Consider the following 19,210-nt stretch of genomic DNA (forward strand, 5'->3'; position numbering starts at 1 on the left):
AAGCTATGCAGGTAAAATATTTATATTTACAGTAGAAACAGCCTTGGGCACGTGCCTGAGCTGGAGCAACAGGAGGCATGTCTGCCCCCATCAAAGGTCAAAATGGGGGGGGGGGGGAGAGAGGGAGAGGGAGAGAGAGAGAGAGAACAGGAAATTACTGCAGTGTATGCTCCTTTCCCCTCTCTATCAATTACCGTTTCTATGGTCTGAATCTCTGCCTTGTCAGCAATACACTGGTACCTCGGGTTACAGACGCTTCAGGTTTACAGACGTTTCAGGTTACAGACTCCGCTAACCCAGAAATAGTACCTCACGTTAAGAACTTCGTCTAGCGGTTTTTTCGTCTTGCGAAGCAAGCCCATTGACGGCTTAGCGGATTAGCGCTATTAGCGGCTTTTAGCGTCTTATCAGCTTAGCGGATAAGCAGATAAGCGGCTTAGCGGCTTAGAAAAAGGGGGGAGGAAGGAAAAAAATGTCGGAAAAACTCGCAAGACATTTCGTCTTGCGAAGCAAGCCCATAGGGAAATTTGTTTTGCGAAGCGCCTCCAAAACGGAAAACCCTTTCGTCTAGCGGGTTTTCCGTCTTGCGAGGCATTCATCTTGCGGGGCACCACTGTATTGTATTGCATTTTAATTGTAAACTTGCTTGATAAGTCACACTGGAGTGAAAAGTCGTATACAGTGGAACCTCGGGTTGTGAACATGATCCGTGCAGGAAGCACATTTGCAACCCACAGCGTTTGCATCCCGCAGCGCCGCGTCTGCACACACAGCGATTTAGTGCTTCTGCGCACAGCGCGATTTAATGTTTCTGCGCATGCACGAGCGCCGAAACCCGGAAGTAACCTGTTCCGGTGCTTCTGGGTTTGGCGCAGTGCACAACCCAAAAACGCGTAACCTGAAGCATCTGTAACCCGAGGTACCACTGTATATACAAAGTAGGAAATAAATAAGTAAAAGGAGCCCAATGATGAAACCAATATGGTGCCCTCTGGATCTTGCTGGACTTCAACTCCCAGAACCTCCTGGCCATGCTGGCTGGGGTGGGGCTCATGGGAGTTGGAGTCCAATGGGAGGGCACCCTATTGCCTTCCCTTAAGGACTGAACTCCTAACTCCAGCCTTTATGCATGCGTTGAACGGGTGAGAAAAAGCCTAATTTTGAATCTAGCCCACTATGGAGTAGATCCCAGCACTCTCAAACACACTGACTTGGGAGCAAGTCCCCACTGATTGGCGTTGCGCTGCAAACTCGCCACCCTAACCCTCTCCGCACGGCCCTGAACTCGCAAGCACACCGGAGAATCAAGCCTAGCAGTATGAGGGGGGACGAAGTCAACGAGAGCGGCTCCTCCGAATGTAATGGACGAACCCGACGCCTAAGCGCGGAGATAGGCCCTTGGGAGCAACTACTGCGGGGAAGAGGGGCGCGTTCTGCCGCAGAAACCAGCAACCCCTCCGAAGAGCTTGCCGGTCCAGGCGGCGGGGCCGAGTTCCTGTTCCAGGCGTGGCTGCTGCGTGCCTTGGTAGAGTGAGTCACAGGGCTGCCAAGGCGGTTTCCCAAGTGCCGCAGGAAGGCGGGCTGCAGCCTGTGCAAGGAGCAAAATGTTGTCCCCGAGGTAAGGCAATTCCTGGCGGCATCGTCTACATCCAGCCGGCTCGGGGCGGGGAAGAGGGCTCCGCACAGGCAGGCGCGCGACACTTCCAGGGCCGAGTGGCAGCGCCGAGGCGGGTTAATAGAAAGCCAGGCAGAGGCGACCGTTTAGGGAGAGCGGAGGCCCGCCCCTCCTTCCCCTTTCTCCCCGCTTCGGCCTGCGCCCTGTCGGAGAAATGCAGGCAGGACGGGAAGACCCGGCCGGAGCCCAGCATTGCTTTCGGACGTACGCCTTGTCTGGGGCCTCCTTTTCCTGGGAGACAAGCGCTAGACACGGCACACGGTCTCTGGGCTCCAGAGGACTAGCCTCGGGACAGCAGGAAGCAGCAAGACGTGCAGTTTGAATCACGCTGACTCCGAAGTCAAGTCCTCCCTGGTTTCCCTGGAACTTACACCTGCGTAAATGTGACTAGGATCGCGGACTTGAAAGACCACCCAGTACTGTTAATTCTAGGAGAAGAATTTGGTGGGGTTGGACACCAGTGAGTCACTCTGGACAGAGTCATTGAGTGGAAGTTCTGCCACCCATTTTTGAGTATTTTAATGCAACGTTTGGCCAAGTATGAAAGTTAAAAGTTATTCTACACTCAACTGTGTATTCATAAAGTACCAGGGCACACAGGACAGGGGGTGCTTAGGCCAATAGCCTTGGCCAGTTTGTGCTTTTGCCTCCCCACCACTGACAGGCCAGCCCTGCAAGGTAGCATCTCCGCATGCTTCAGTGCTCCTTGCTTGTGCCTGGCAGGAGCACCTTGTTGAGAGAGGAACCGCTACTGCTGCTGAACCCATACAACTTCCCTGCTGTCGCATGAAAACCCCCTTGTGAGGCTAACTAAAGCTAGATGATACTAGGATGTGGGAAAGGTTTCCCTATCTACAAAGGAAACCAGCAGATGTACCAAAGCCTATATTATCCAGGCTGGGGTAGATCATGAAAGGGAAAGACAGTTGGTCACCCCAGCAGGGTCAGTGGCATGACGCATAGCAGGGATAGCAGGCACAATATCTCTTCTGGTTTCAGCTGCAAGTTAGGAAAACCTTCACCTGTTGCATAACAGCCATGGAACATGCAATTGTACAGGAACCCACTTGGAGCAAGTAAATTAAGAACCCTACTGAGAAACAGCCAGGCGCATCCTAGTTAGTGCTGCCTTTCTATTGATCTGCATACAGAGGACAGCCCAAAGCAATGAGCAACAGTTAACAGCCAGAGCACAGAGTTCCTCAACCTGGATGCACCATAGGTATTGTAAAGAAGAAGGGGAGGGGTGGTCCCACCAGCTCAACCACTGTTGGTGTTTCAGACTCCTCCCTCATGGGGTGGGGTGGGGGGGAAATGAGTGACTGCAAGTATACTTCTCCCTTCCTTGTTGCAGCGGCCCTCTTAGTGTAGTGACACCTTATTCTTCCTGGATCCAGACACTGATTCTGCAAGGCAAAAATGTTTGTGCCTGTTTGGCCAGCAGTGGCAATGCTGTCAGTGGCCCACAACTTTCCTGCATTTTAGCTGTTCAGCCAGCATTTCTGTTCTGATAGTGATGCTTGCATACTTCCAGCCAGGTGGGACTTCTGCCATATCCTCTGGTTCCCATTTCATGGATCTCAAGTATAGGATTGCACCTTTAATGCCACCTATGATATCATACTCTTGACAGTATTCATTCTCCTTTTGATGCAGGTGGTTTTCATTAAGCAAGGCCTGTCCTGCCCTGGCCAGGATGCTGACTTCCTCCACCAGTGGCTCCCAGGTTTCCCAGACTATGGAGGAAGGTAATGTAACTGGGCTGCAGGCAGGTGTGAGAATACGACCAGAAAGGTTGATCTGTTTGTTTAGTGGCATCTATAGCAGTAATAGCTGTAACTGGGCTTCTATTTATGTGGGAACTGTTTTCGAAGCTAATATGTTCTTAGTGTAACTTTTCCCAGCAGTAAACAGAAAGTAAAAGCAACAAACACAGTGAGTTGTCATTAGAAGCACATCACACCATAGCACCAAATTGCTTAGTGGAAGAAAACTGGACCCTCCAGAGTGATACCCAGTGACCTTGAGGCCTCTCTGCATCAACATCCCCATTTACATGTGACAAGAAGGGAAACTATATTTTTTATAAAATGGCCTTGCCCTATGGCTGCAGTGGGTGAGGGGTGTCTCAATCATGTTGGATGCCTCAGCAGCGCTTGACTTAGGGCAGTGCGGGCAGTTCCCCCGCATGGGGAACCGAGTTGAGGGGGCGCAAAATAATAACAATAACAACCACAATAAAAGCCATCTATTATATATAGGTGTTGTGTGCCAAATTTTGTCCCGGCTCAAGGTGCCATATTACCAAAGTCTAACACGGTCTAGCAAACCAGCCCTGTTATCTTAACCTTCCCACAATTGACAGTGACTGGCTAGTTCCATGCAGGCAGTGGCCTGCATCATCAACACCAGTTCCTTATAACACTTTATTATGTGAGCCATAATAGATAAAAGTGCAAACACGTGTTTTGAATTAAGTAGTTGTTTAACCACGTCTGTTATTATTCTGTATACTGCAGCCTAGAATGTCTGCATTTGCAGGCAGACCCACCACTGATGAAATAAAATTTCTTTCTCTCTTACAATACCCCGGTTTAGCACATGGGAGACATTCTGTTCAGTTTTATCTATGATACACAATTTTGTTACCTTTTTTAAATTTAGATTTTAGGAATCTTACTGAAAGTCATTGTGTTTTTATTATACTTTGTGTAATGTAACTATAATAATAGTTATGAGAAACGTGGAATAGAGGATGAAGATAAAGGAAGCAAACACAGCTATTGAGTATCCTGCAGTGCTATGTACATTTGGAAAACAAACAGAGGGACATCTTAACTTTAGCACAGAAATAAATGATCAGTACAACAGAATTAAATCATATGTTAGCACACTTGTGCATACACTTCTGCATTTTGTGACTGAGTCCAAAATGATCAGGAAAACAATGCAATTAGGGTTTTTGCCTTGTGTTTTATGACACTGATAATCTAAATGACTTTTTCTGCTTTTCAGGACATTCACCCATTCATGTGAATAATGGTGTGTTGTGGTAACCTGTATGCATTTTAATATGGCTATATATCTGCTTCTATCTTGCTTTTATCTTTCTTTGATGGACGGTTACTGAAATATACACATTAATATTTTCTGGCACCGGTTGCAAGTTAGCATTGTTGGTGGCACTAAATGGGTTCACACTGCTAAGCAAATAAAGCATGTCTTTTTAATCAAAATATCGTCTCTGTATGCCTGCATCTTGTGCTGTTATTTATGTTTACAATAAATCAGAAGACAAGTACCCAGGGACTTGTATAAATTTATGTTGAATCTAGAACCCTGTATTCAAATAACTGGTGAGCAAGCTGTGCCTCTTAAATCCCTGGCTCATGACCTCCAGTTTTCCAAAGCTTTCTTAAGTCCATGTCCTTCCAATGGTTCAAAGTGTCATTTACAGACCAACATAAGAAAAAGAGAGGTTGGTAAGCGTGACATTTTGTAATACTTTAGAAATAAATATGGGTCCAATCATACGCATGCAACCTCTTATTCCTAGTCCCTGTGTGAGGATTTGCCTCAGTCCTACTTTTTTGTTTTGTTTTCCTTACTCAGCTCCATACCGTTGCTACCCACTTTTTCCTAATGTTCAAACTTCAGACCAATGACTTCTTTCCCCCATTTCCTTTAACAGTTTACCAGATGGGCCTATAGGGACATTGCTAGTCAACACCTAACCAATTATATGTGCTTCCTTTAATAAGAGTTTGACAGAACAAAGGGCAGTAGCTCAGCGATAGCATATCTGCTTTGGCATCTCTAGGTAGGGCTGGGAAGGACTCCTGCCTGAACTCCTGGAGAGCCACTGCTACTCAAATGTTGACAGTACTAAGTTAGATGGACCAGTGGTGTGACTCTATAAGGCACCCTCGTGTGCACTGTCTTAAGATACTTCATTTGTAGTAATTTGCAATGCTGTTTCCATATTTGCGCGTGATGGTAATACAGCTTGTAACTATTCTTTCAGGCAGTCTTTCCCCAATTTGGACAGACGTAAGCAGAACAGATGTGTTGGGTGGGAAGCAATTTCACTCCTCAACAGTGGTGCAATATCCATGATTAAGGATGAATTATCTCTGTCTCTCAAGGGGCAAATAGCTTTCTGAAGGACAACTTTCAGAGCTGGTGCTATGTGTCAATGAGTTGTGGCCAGCAGTAGCATATCAGCTCACAGAAAGATAAGGAAAGCAAACAATACAGCTTGTATAGTTGAGCAACACCACTTTACAATATGAAAATTGGGTTGTTTTGATACTGTTAGGCTAATTACTGCGAATGAGCAACACCAGACAATTATTGTGTTATTGGGGCCATCAAGAAAAAAAGTCATATTCCTTGATAGCTGGAAATATCTCCCTTTTTTGGATTTAGGCAGTGGAGTAGCAGAGAAATGCTGTTGTTTGAATGTGGGGACAATGAAGAATCATAGAGATACTGGGAGGTTTTTGAGCTTGAGTTTAGCTGTGCCAGAAGCAGCATGGAAGGAACTACAGGGGCCCACTCTATACAGTTGCTCTGTGGAAACCTGAGGATTAGTGATTGTGTTTCCCATTTTAAGGGTCAGCTTGTTTCCACTAAGCTCTGCTTGAATAAGATCATTAGTTTCCAATTCTCTCTTGTGCAAAGGAAACAAAAACCTGTGGTGCTGCTTCTGGAATCTCCTACGACTTGAGAAAGGAAAAGTGTTCAACAAGAAATGTTACTTCTTTTATAGCGCAAAAGAAATACAAACGTGTATAATGGTGGGTTGTTGTTTTTTGGGTTTTTTTTAAGACTGAATGTACTTGGGGAGGGAACATCTGATCCCTACAGTCCAGACAGAAGGAACATCTGGTTGATGTGGCTTCCCTGCTTGTCCTACTGGGTAGATGGCAGAATAGTCTGTATAGGCTGATTCCTGCAGAGGGGTGATATTGATCCATAGGAAATAATACCTGCAGCTCCCAAGGACATTCCTTCAGGAGTATTGACCACTGCTGTACAGATGTACCCTAAACACAAGGACATTCCTTCAGGAGTATTGACCACTGCTGTACAGATGTACCCTAAACACAAGGACATTCCTTCAGGAGTATTGACCACTGCTGTACAGATGTACTGTAAACACAGCCTATGGATGGAAGTCAGTGTTGGCCTTACCATGAGATGAAGTGAAGCTACTGTCTCAGATCATGGACTGAAAAACTGAGGGCAGCAAAAACGGGCCACTCCTTAAATTTCAAAATGTATACATGAAGCACACCAATCTGACCATTCATAGGATGAAAATAGGTCTAGAGCAGAGGTGCTCTAGAACAGGGTGGCTAACTGATGTACCTTCAGATGTTGTTGAATTCTGACTCCCATCATCCCTGCCAACATGGCCAGTGGTCAGGAACGATGGGAGTTGCAGTACAACAAACACCTAAAGGTTCACAGGTGAGCCATCCCTGTTCTAGAATATATATGATAGTAGGCAGGTGGAATCTGGATTCTGTCTTGAGTGCCTAGAAAAATAAGGCTGGACCACAAATTTTGAAATTTGCCCTGGTAGGTTAGGTGGACTGCATGTGTTTATTATAGTTGATCTGGAAGAAGAGTCCTCTGACTCCTGTACTTTAAGAAAAGTGCACTGGACCTCCAGTAATTTCAAGTAATTTCAAGTACATATTTCTCCTGACATGGTTGTACATTATTAAATACAAAATGATTAATATTCTAGTGATATGTAGTGCCATAAAACCTTGCCCAGGGTTGTTGCTGGCTCTGTGAGTTGAGCTCAGCTGACATAATTAGAGCAAAATGATTGCGTTTGTTTAGGTCATCCAGTTTACATGTACCATTTTAATTGATTTGAGGGGTGCATGTCTTTTGGACTGTTAGATTTACTTGCTCTGATGACTAGATGTATTAGCCTTGAGCCAACTGAGGTAACACACAACTGTCAATGGCCCTGCATGGGGATCCATATCGCAGCCTGCCTCAAAAGTGTCATCCATCCAGTTTGTTCAGTGGCAAAGAGCATTCTGATATGTAGCGGCAACTTTTTGCCTATGCACATGGAAGCTTGGCTCTGTTCATGGGTTTCCCTTATAATATCAGAGCACATGAATACAGAAATTTATGAATGTAGACTGAGTAACTGGCACATTCATTTTAGAATGTGCAGGCTTTCTTGCTGGGTCAAATTAGACTCTCTCTCTCTCTCTCTCACACACACACACACACACAAAGTCACAAGGATCAGTTGGATATTTTTGGTTGTAAAAAGGTAAAAACTGTCATAGTCTCCTGTGGTTATAATGGTGTATCCCCTGATAGCAGGAATGAACTTCACCAGCTGTTGCTTTTCATCTTCTCTTTTGCATGACTTTGCTTACTCTTCTGCTTCTTGGGAGGGTAGTAGTACCATTTTGGTTAGTTAATGCATCAAATATTTCTGACTTTGTTGTGTTGCAGTGCGAAATAGATTGAGGGAGATAGTGGGAGCATCTACCAATTGGAGGTATGACACATGCAAAGCTTTCTTTGATTTTTTGATAGTTGCATTTCAAAATAAAGCAGACCTGATTGGAATGTCCTCTTTCAGAGATTTAACCAGCTGTCTTGAAACTCTGAGGGTCTTTGCCCCTACAGGAATGATGGTGATGATTATGATAATACTTCTCATAAATGTTAATAGTTTATATGCATTATCTTAGTATTCCTTTTAAAAAAATCCTTCAGAGAAAGTAAATTATTATTATCCCTAAATTACAAAAATGATTTGAATCTGATAGTGCTTGCCTTAGGCTGTAACCAGGTTCAAGGTGGGCCCAAGATTTGAACTGGTGATTTTCCAGCTCAAAGATCTTGATCTTAACCATTATGCTACGTAACTCTATTCTAGTAAACGTGTATTACAGTTTGCAACCTGTGTCCACCCGGAATCATCTGATTTGTTTTCCTCCAGAGACCATGTGCAAGCAATGAATGAAAGAAAAGCTTTACATACCCTCCTTGCAAAAAACCAAGCTGACCTGCCCCCTAGGAAAATGAGAGACAGCTATATAGAAGTTATCCTGCCTTTGGGAAGTCAACCTGAAATAAGAGAAAAATATCTGAACGTGCACAACTCTGTCAGGTAAAATCCGTTGCCTTTTTAATAGAATGAATATCTTCCTACTTGGTGCCTTACCATTTGCACTGTTATCTTATGTACCATTTTGACTTATAACGCGCCCCCCCCCCCAAACCTGGCTCTCCTAATTATTATATGTGAATTTTCAAAAGGATCAAACTATTGAGATGTTTAATGATAAATTTTTAAACTTCAGATTGTACATTTTTTTTAAACACCGTCCTAGAACTATGTTGGATTCGTCCCAGTATCTTGCAACGTAATCTTACCATGTACCATTTTAACCTTGGTAGGTTTGGCCGAATTCTTGAAGATCTTGATAGCTTAGGAGGTATGTAACAGCCATGCAGTTTCATTGATCTGGTAGTCAGATTAATTTGGGTAATTAGAATTCTGGGGTCAGATATTACACAGAACTGGGATGCGAGAGAAAGGCGTGTGAGTGACTCGGGCTTCCCCTTTTTTTACAGTTCCTGTGTAAATGCTCAAATAGTGAAGAGTGACATATGTGACCTAAATGAGTTGTGCTCATGAATGCCCTCAACCTGCAGGAGCTAGATGGGAAATCTTCCCTTGCTATGGCAAGGGTAGTGAATAGAGAGAATGGTTCCTTGATTTTTTGAGATCCTTAGAGAAGGCAGCCAGTCTGTGATGCAAAGCACGACTATCCAGAAACAAGGGCTGCCAAAATCTCAGAAACCTTTTCGCAAGCCAGGATTTGTGTTTTGGTGGTGCAGTGCATCCACTGGAGCTCTTCACATGACTGATTGAATGAACCCATTTTAATTATATTTGCGAACGAGACATTTTCATGCATGTTCCTTGTTTGTTTGAGCTTGTCAAGTGTTATTCTTGGAATGACACAAATACCACATTGTAAAAATTTGACTGCACTCCCTTTCATAAAAAAAAACTAAATACAGAGAATAAATCATGCAGTCTCTTTCATCCTTTCTCTACAGTTCTGATTTGTTATACACACACAAAGCATGAAGCTGGTCAGATGTCTCCTTTGTCGATTGTTACAGCGCTGGTGGATAAAATTGGTACGGTGTTGTTGGATCTATTAAAAAAACTTAATGCTTGAACTAGGAGTGCTTGCTGTGTTGGGTAAAAAGAGCTAGGCATCATTTTGACATAAATGTTGGGGGGGGAAGGGCAGGAGATAACTGCTCCACCTCTTTTGGATGAGACTTTCTTCAGGCTGCCAGATGTTACAATAAATGTGCATTTGCTTCCAAAACAACACCTGTGTTTCCATGCCCCTACTTTCATTTTAACAACTTGTTATGTCTATTATGTCATGAGTTCCGCCCCCCTCTGCTTCTCCCCCACACTAAATCAGTGATGTGGAGCAGGGCAGTGCTGAAATATCAGGTCACACATTTCCCCATTTAGATACTGCCCCAAGAGGAAAGGCAGCAAAATGTGTTGCAGCCATGTTCTGTGGCAAATGTGCACTTCCTGTTGCATCTTGCTTGACCTGAAGAAGGTGCCTGGCAAACCTTTCTAGGGAGCATTCTACAGCTGGAGTCTGAGAAGGCTCCTCTCCCTAGTAGCCACCCAGCTCACTTCTCTTGCTGGTGGCACCCAGAGTAGGCCTTTAAGAAGGATCTTAAGGGGGGGGGGCAAGGGCAGTCTTTTGGGTATCCTGGTCCCAAGCCATTAAGGGCTTTAAGATTAAAATGGGCACTTTTTCTGACTTGTAATAGATAACCAGAGGTAAGTTAGCTTTCTTGAGCTAGAGAAATTTTTTGTTTTTAGTTACTTATCTTTAGTGTCTATGCTCTGACTCCTCTTTGTTTGCTCTTAGGATTATGGAAGCAGGATATTCGTCCAGACTGTGATATCAAGTTTGTTGGGAATGTTTCATGGGTAGGAAGGACATCAATGGAAGTAAAGATGCACATGCTTCAGGTTGTAATTTTTCCATATAAAAAGTAATACACATTATGAGTGCCTGAGAGTTCTAAAACAAGGGCCTGGTTCACATATGGCATTAAACCACAGTTAAAAACAAACTCTGGTTTAATGTGAATGTGCACCCGCTGCTGAAAAGCTCTCTGTGCTCTGCTTTTGCACTTGTCTCATCACCAGGAAATCTGACATGTTGCGATGTTCCAACCCGGGCTTTTGGTTTGTTTCTCTCCAAACAAACCCTAGCTGGCAATTAAGGTTTGTTCTTGGGTTATTGCTTGCGTGTGTTTTGGGAGAAAGAAACCATGAGCCTGGGTTTGGGCGGAACAACAAGCCAAACACTGACTTGTTTTCTGATGGTGCAGCTGGAGAGAGAGAGAGTAACGCGGTGCCCCAGTTTCCAATAAACCATACCTTGTATTTAGCTATAGTTTAATGTGGTGTGTAAACCAAGCCACTATGAAGGCAGAACATCAAGATCTTCATTACATTATTTGCAGGAACAAGACTAGTTTGCTAAAGATGATTTCCCTTCCATTGTTTTCTTTTAGTTTCACGATGGGGCCTATCATCCTGTATTAGATGCAACTTTTGTCATGGTGGCCCGTGATCCAGAAAACAAAAGGTAAGGCTTTCAGTAGGCCATTGGGAATAATTGTACAGTGACAAGTGGTAAAGTCTTTTGCTGAAGGGAGGACAAAAGAGGAGAGAGCTGCTTGCCCAGTGGGGGCCGAGCTGTGACACTAGCCTCCTTACTGGAAAGTGGGGAGAGATCAGGGTTATGCCGGTGTACTGGTGGAAGTGCTGCATTGGCTCTGTTGGTGGGCTGCATAGCCTCCTCACCCCTCTCCTTCTTGGTAAGTGACAATGATGCCTCTGCCAGGAAGCTAACACTATAGCTCTGTCCCGCCTGGAAAGCTGCTTCTGGTGATAGTCAAACGCTGGTGCATTCATTTATTTCCTGCCCTCTTATTCACAGACCAGCATTTGTGAACCCACTGATTCTTGAAAGTCCAGAAGAGGAAAAAATCTTTAAGGAAGGAGAAGGTATGTAATGCATTCCTTGGGGTTGTGAAGAGTTTCTGGTTGTGGTCCATTCTCCTATTTCATAAAGGGCATTTAAAGATGGATTTTCAGGGTTCTCCCTCCAACTCTGCACTTAAAAGTATTGAATATGTGGAAGATCAACATGATTAATAGATACTAGGAGAAGGAATTTAATTGTCCCAGTTGGCTTGTAACAAGCCTGTCCACTCCATTTCACTTCCTTAAATATCCTTTTAAAGCCATGGAAGCCAGTGATATGCTGGCCACTTCCGCAGGTGAATTATGCATTGGGTGAAGAAATATTTTCTTTTGCCTGCCCCAAACCTACCACTGATCAATTTCCTTTGCTGACCCAATGTGTCATTATTAGTTTTGAAACAGGAGGGGGCTGGATACAGTTATTGGAAACTTATTTCCACCAAGTAATTTTCTGCTCATTTTCATTTACTTGGTTAGCAAACAAGACCAGAAGAGTTGATTCCAATAGGGCTTCCTTGCTAAAAATGGCTCCTACTGCAGAAGAAAGAAACATTGTACATGACATATTTCTTAATACACTGGACCCAAGGTAGGTGGCATGGCAATGAATGCTTTTACAAACTTTACTTCTGTTTGGGTCTGAATCTTCTTAAAGGTGGCAACTTGTTATTCTATCATTTCTCAGCATGTACCTATTTCAGGCATTGAAAAAAGGGCTGCTCAGATGTTGTTTCCCCTTCTTTTGCCTTGTGCAGAAGTGAATGCCCAGGCCAGGAGATCCTGCATTTATTTATTTGCGTTTTATATCACTCTTCCTCCAGTTGGGAACCCAGAGAGGTACAGTGGTACCTCAGGTTACATACGCTTCAGGTTACATACGCTTCAGCTTACAGACTCCGCTAACCCAGAAATAGTGCTTCAGGTTAAGAACTTTGCTTCAGGATGAGAACAGAAATCGGGCTCCGGCGGCGCGGCAGCAGCAGGAGGCCCCATTAGTTAAAGTGGTGCTTCAGGTTAAGAACAGTTTCAGGTTAAGCACGGACCTCCGGAACGAATTAAGTACTTAACCTGAGGTAGCACTGTATACCATATAATTAAAGTACTGGTACAAAAAGAATATTTACAGCCCTACTAAAAAACAAAATCTAAAAAACCGAAGTGACTAACTCTGACCTTAGGTTCTCCTCTAACCCTGGGTACCGAAACTGTTAGAGGAGGCAGTGTCAGTATCACCCATCAGGAGACATTTGTGAAGGGTTTTTTTTTATTACCCTTGTCTCTGGGCAGCATATGCAAGATTGTCCAAAATTATTCTCACTAGCCCCTCTCAAATAAGTTAGATCAATGGTTCTCAAAGGGTGTGGCAGGAGAGGATTGCAAGTATGGCAGGAAGATTCAAGGACAGTCGGTATTATATTTTGGGAATGATTCATGTTCTTATGTAGCTGCATTGTATTAGACTTTCTCGATGTTCCATGATCATATTGTAAAGTAGCTGTCTTCTATGTTATAAATAAAGCACTGCTAGGAGTTGTTTTCTTTTTGTTTTCCAATGTATTTCGTATCAGCAAAAAAATTGGTGTGCCACAAGCAAATTTTTATTCTGAGAGTGTGGCCCAGAGAAAAAAGTTTGAGAACCACTGAGTTAGACTGAGAAGTTAACCCTGTGAAGTATGTTAGGCTGAGAGATGTGGCTGACCTGAGGCTGCCAGTGAGTTTCATGGCTACGTGGAGATTTGAATCTGGTTCTTCCTGATCTTAGGCTGGCATTCTAACTATTGCACCACTTTGGCTCTAAGAGGTATCCCCCTGGCTCCCCAACAAGGTGACAAAGCTGGCCTGAGGTAACTCACACAGAAGCTATTCAAGGGAAAATGACACACTGATCCCTCCCCCCCAAAAAACCCTGGGATTGATGGGAAGCCATAAAATTATCTGAACCTTTAAAGATGAAGTGCTTTATTTTAAAGTCCTGAAAAGCTTTAAACAGCTTTGTCCTGCAACTGGATTTTTTTATTGCAAAAAACTGACCACAAAATGGGTCTTAAAAAACACAGGAGTGGATACATAGGCCATGTTGCAATGAGTGGATGGCGATTCCCACCAGAAACAAAGGCCAGTGTACTTTTTGGCTGAGTGGATATTTGAATCCAGGCCTCTTCATTCCAAGTGCAGCACATTTAACTACATTTATTACACGCATCCTGGTTGGGGCATTCACTATGCGTGTCACGGTGCAATGACGATGATGTGTGTGAGCCTAAGGCCTGCTTGTTGTCTCACTATGTGGGAGACATGGGGGGAGTGACATTCAGACAACCTCAGGTGTAGGTTAAGCAGGGGCTTTGCTTCGTAACGTTGGGCTGAGACAGCATCTAAACTCTCCTCTTCTAATAGGACGGTGAGTTTTCGGAGTCGGCTGCTGCCACCCACCGCAGTGTGGATGGAAGATGCAAAACTGAAGGGTCTGGAAATCTGCCACCCTCAGGTATTTGCAGAGCTATAGCATGAATGTGTTAGGGGTGGGTTTTGTTTTGCTCTTGGTAAATAGATGTTTGACTCCTTATCCAAGCTGTGATATTTGATGGTGCTTCGGTTGTATGATAGAAATTGCAATTTTTTTTCATTCTGAAGGTATCTATCCCTGTAAGTAAGTAAGTAGTCTTGATAGATTTTCGTAGTCACACAATTGGTTGTGAGTCACCTTCAAAAGTCAGCTTAATTTTTAATTGTAGCATTACAAGAAGGCTTCCTAGCTGTATTATTCTGAAGCTCTTTCCCACTGCGGAGGAGGTCCCACTAAGCATATCATGTGAACATTATTGGTTCATGGCTGCTGGCAGTGTATTTGCCAGAGATGCTGAGCAGCTTTCCAGTAAATGTTAGCACATCCGTTGACATACTTAGGAAATCCATTTTTCATCCCTGCCCTCCTCCAGGCACTCCACCTCCATGTCATTGTGTATTACGGCCATGAAAGAGCATGCAACAACCTACGGACTAGATTCAGGTCTTTGCCAATGTGTTTTTAGCAAAAGGTACCAGCTGCTCAGTGTATATTGCAGTCTTGTGCCCGTTCCTCTTCCTGTCCCCACTAATTGGTTACAATCACAAAGTAAAGCTTGATAATAATTGCTGAGGAATATGTAAAATACCTCTTGCATATTGACATGTGATTAGAGCGTATTGATAGCTAGATTGATGATATAATTCCATTGCTCTCTTTTCTTCCTCACCGTTTTAATCATTGATTTGCATTTCTCACTTGATCCAAATTGCTTTTATCACCAAAGCTACATATGTACTTTACACTTAAAGTACAAAGAATCATAGGAGCTGCATTTTAACCCTCACAGAGTTACAATTATTAGTCCTCAGCATTCTTTGGGGGTGAGGAAGGTTGCTTGCATTTGCTTTAAACGTATACTGTGTTGGCAGCCCAAATTTCCCTGCTGTCACTGGACAAAATTTCCTCTCTCACCAGCATAATTTGACTGGCACAAAAAGTTGGTAGTTCTCACTATCCGTCGTTGCAGTTGGTTGGACTGCAATGACTATTGGGAGTCCCTTCCACCTCCACAAATGGTATGATTCAGTGATACACGGTATATTGTATTCTATCGACAGATTATGCATTTTGTGCTTTTTGTTATGTTGCCAGTAGCACAAATTGCTAATTACTTGTTTTATGGCTACCTTGATGGAGAACCAGAAATAAATATACATTTTAAGGCAACATTTTCTGTAAGGGTGCATCATTCACCGCTGAATATTTTTGACTGTAGGAACGCAACATTTTCAATAGAATCTTTGGGGGATTTCTCATGAGGAAGGCATATGAACTTGGATGGGCTTGTGCCTACAGCTATGGGTAAGTCGCAGGATGGTAATATTTGTAGGACTTAAAGCCAAGTCTTTTGGGAGGGTGTGGGTAGGGGAAGAGGGCAGGGGTTCACTTGGGTCTCCCTCCAGACTTCCTCCTTCCCGGCTATGAATGGGAAGAGCACCTTTCAACTCTTGCACCCTCAGATCAGTACCATGTGAGCAGGGAAGAGGCCACGTAACCTTGTAAAGTGATTTGTTTTACAGATTCAGTACAGCAGCCTTCACCAACTTGGTGCATTCCAGATGTTGCCCGACTACAGCTGCCATTTCCCCTCACTATCGCGAGTGATGGCAGCAGCTAGTTGGGAGTTCCAACAACATCTGGGGGAGATCAGCTTGTGGAATGCAGCTGTAAAGTGATGCATCCAAAGACATTTGGGCTAATTTTGTAGGAGTTAGTGAAATCTCATACAACAAATGAGTATCACTAAGTTGGACAGTGAAAAATGTCTTAGAAACTGCCAGCTGGTCTTACCCCTTTCTCTCATAAAACATAATTATTTAAAGTCTTTTCCTAATTGCAGGTGATAGCTATGCACAAAAATCAGCTTTTATGCAGTTTCTGATTTCTCATGTTTTTTCATGTTACTTACAACGCAGTGTTGCCCATGTTGCCCTTTTAAAAATGTATTATTTTTCTCCACTCCAGAAACTCCCGGCCTTATGTGGTAGCTGTAGATGATATCATGTTTCAAAAACCAGTTGAAATTGGATCTTTGTTACTACTTTCTGCCCAGGTAATGGATTTATTCTACTGAAACCATTTTAATAGATCATACTGGTATAAATCATTTGGCTGTCCCTGAAAGTGAGCAAAAACAAGTCAGAGAAACACTGGTTTTCCTTTTCAAATATTAAAATGTTGTGTCTTCCTTGTTCACTTCTGAATTTGGAGGCCCATAGTAGCTCTTTTTTGTTTTAAAGGTATGCTATACTGAAAAAAATAATGCCCAGGTTCGAGTACACAGTGAGGTGTACGATCCAGCTACCAGAGTGCACCATACAACCAATGTCTTCCACTTCACATTTATGTTAGAAAATGAGATACCAAGTATTGTTCCCAGAACATACGGCGGTGAGTACCTATTTTGGAACCTTCACACAGTACCTATTGCATGCTGCAGTGCAAAAGTAATGGTATTATAGGATCATGGGCCCAGGATTGATTCCTTCCTGTTCTGGTTGTCCCCCACCCCAGTACCCCTTTTCCTCTCTTATCACCTCTCCTTCTGGGTTCATTTAGGTAGCCTAGAGAAGAATTGTATAGTACCGTATTGACCCGAATATAAGCTGCTCCCTTAAAATTTCACAGGCACTCATAGCCGTTCTGTTTTACCATATGTCTGTTTCAGCAGTTATATCGTAAAAGCCAATTTGTGTAAGGTTGTGAATTTAAGCTGCACTTTTAACTTTTCACAGTCGGAATTTGGAAAAGTGCGTGACTTATATTCAGGCCAACATGGTAATTTGTGCATTCTGTTTTTTGTACTAACGTAGTTCAAACTGTGTGAATCTAGGTCCACAGTTCCTATCCTTTTTATTTTATTTTAAGGTATTAATCTGCCCACTTCTTCAGTCTGTGCTGTGTGAAGTAACCTAAATGAAAGGAGGAACGATGAAAGTGTTCTCAATGAAGACAGAGTAAAACTTTTATTCCAACTTTGGAAACGGGCAGGCTAAACCCAGTGTGCAAGGAAAAAGTGTGAGAAATTGACTCGAGCATGTCTTACTAATTGACCACATAATCTTAGGAAGTTTGAGAAGTATCCGTATAGATGACTTAGTTGCTTTTTCTTGTCTTTCAGAATCCATGCTGTATTTGGATGGGAAGCGGCACTTTGATTCCGCCATGAAAGAAAACATAGCACCCTAGCAGTGTGCCACCCAAAGGAAGGAAGAGCGCCTTGGAAGCTTTAAGCATATTGCTTCTCCACAGGAGGTGGCAAAGCATTTCTGCCATTAAAAACAGTATGATCATGAATGCAGAAATACTCTAAAGCACTTACTTTTCTATCCATCTATTGTTTATTTCTATTTATACATAGTTTTTAGATTGATTTTTGTATTTCATATTGGTGTTTCATATATTTTATGTATTTTCAACGCCAAAAGACGAACAAACTATATATCATGACCATCACAGTGGTCATTTGCTTTGCAAAGTGAACAAAGGTAGCTCTGAAAGGTGGAGGGTGAAGGAAATGCAGTGTGGAATCCTGCCACTGAAGATCTTTTGCATTGTTACTCAGAGGTGGTGATCAGTATACCATTTAAATTCATATGCTTTTCCTTAAATGTTTTCTACCACTGACTTCAGACTGATAAAAACAGCTAAAGCTCCTGCACACTAATTGAAAAGGATTAAGCAGTTACATGGTGTGTCAAGGCCACATCAGGTCCATGAAGACCATTACCTTGCCTATCACAGTGGAACTTCCTGAATTAAGCAAGAACGTCTCTTGATTTCAGCCTTTGATAAACTCCTACCAGATATGGAAATATTTTACTGAATAATGTATTATATCCTATAATAAAAAAAATTATACACTTGATTGAAATAATCTTATTACAAGCTACAAAAATATATTCCTGGTCGCTTCATATCATGTATGGTAGATCTACCTTCACGTTGAAAATGATTTGGCAAAGACGGTGTTCCAATTTGTGTTTCTAAACTGCGCATCAGTGAAACCCGAGATTCCTTTTGGAGCTTTACCATTTTGTTTTTTCTTCTTTTCATAGATATTTCTCTGTACCAGTTACATTTTGAAGTTTTGGGCTATTCAAAACGGAGAATGCAACTCCCCCTTGTGGCTATTTGAAGCATAACCATGCTTCTACTATGAATAGATTGAGATACTCATCATATTACTGGATGTCCTCCTCCATCTGGGAATAGATACTTGACACTGTATTTTAGTGTTTAAATTATGCATTTAATTTGTAAAAATGTGAGTGTTTGGATTGTGCAGTTTCTGTAACTCATCTAACTTAAAAATACATCCCCAAAGTTTAAGTAACTGTGATAGTAGTAGTAGTAGTAGTAATAATAATAATAATAATAATAATAATAATAATAATAATAATTTATTATTTGTACCCCGCCCATCTGGCTGGGTTTCCCCAGCCACTCTGGGCGGCTTCCATAAAAACCAAAAATACACTAAAATACCACAGATTAAAAACTTCCCTGAACAGGGCTGCCTTAAGATGTCTTCTGAATGTCAGGTAGTTATTTATCGCTTTGACATCTGATGGGAGGGCGTTCCACAGGGCAGGCGCCACGACCGAGAAGGCCCTCTGCCTGGTTCCCTGTAGCTTTGCTTCTCGCAATGAGGGAACCGCCAGAAGGCTCTTGGCGCTGGACCTCAGCGTCCGGGCAGAACAATGGGGGTGGAGACGCTCCTTCAGGTATACTGGGCCGAGGCCGTTTAGGGCTTTAAAGGTCAACACCAGCACTTTGAATTGTGCTCGGAAACGTACTGGGAGCCAATGTAGGTCTTTCAAGACCGGTGTTATGTAGTCTCGGCGGCCGCCCCCAGTCACCAGTC

At 43.0% G+C, this 19,210-nt stretch overlaps 1 protein-coding gene across 2 annotated transcripts; it reads left to right on the forward strand.

The window, feature by feature from the left end:
- The first annotated feature begins 1,260 nt into the window (after positions 1-1,260).
- On the forward strand, positions 1,261-18,211 carry ACOT9 (acyl-CoA thioesterase 9). Of its 2 annotated transcripts, XM_079972290.1 has the most exons (16): positions 1,262-1,618; positions 3,332-3,423; positions 4,691-4,717; positions 8,171-8,216; positions 8,664-8,834; positions 9,125-9,162; positions 9,794-9,877; positions 10,645-10,748; positions 11,300-11,373; positions 11,728-11,795; positions 12,252-12,363; positions 14,172-14,262; positions 15,560-15,645; positions 16,309-16,396; positions 16,584-16,734; positions 17,465-18,211. In XM_079972290.1, the coding sequence occupies exons 1-16, from the start codon at positions 1,605-1,607 to the stop codon at positions 17,530-17,532; spliced, it is 1,314 nt and encodes a 437-aa protein (XP_079828416.1). In that variant the 5' UTR covers positions 1,262-1,604; the 3' UTR covers positions 17,533-18,211. The 2 variants fall into 2 exon arrangements, with proteins under 2 accessions (XP_079828417.1, XP_079828416.1); XM_079972291.1 differs by lacking the exon at positions 4,691-4,717 and having other exon boundaries at positions 1,261-1,618.
- Positions 18,212-19,210: the final 999 nt, after the last annotated feature.

Source organism: Podarcis cretensis (genome assembly GCF_951804945.1).
Source record: "Podarcis cretensis genome assembly, chromosome: 4".
Lineage (NCBI taxonomy): Eukaryota > Metazoa > Chordata > Lepidosauria > Squamata > Lacertidae > Podarcis > Podarcis cretensis.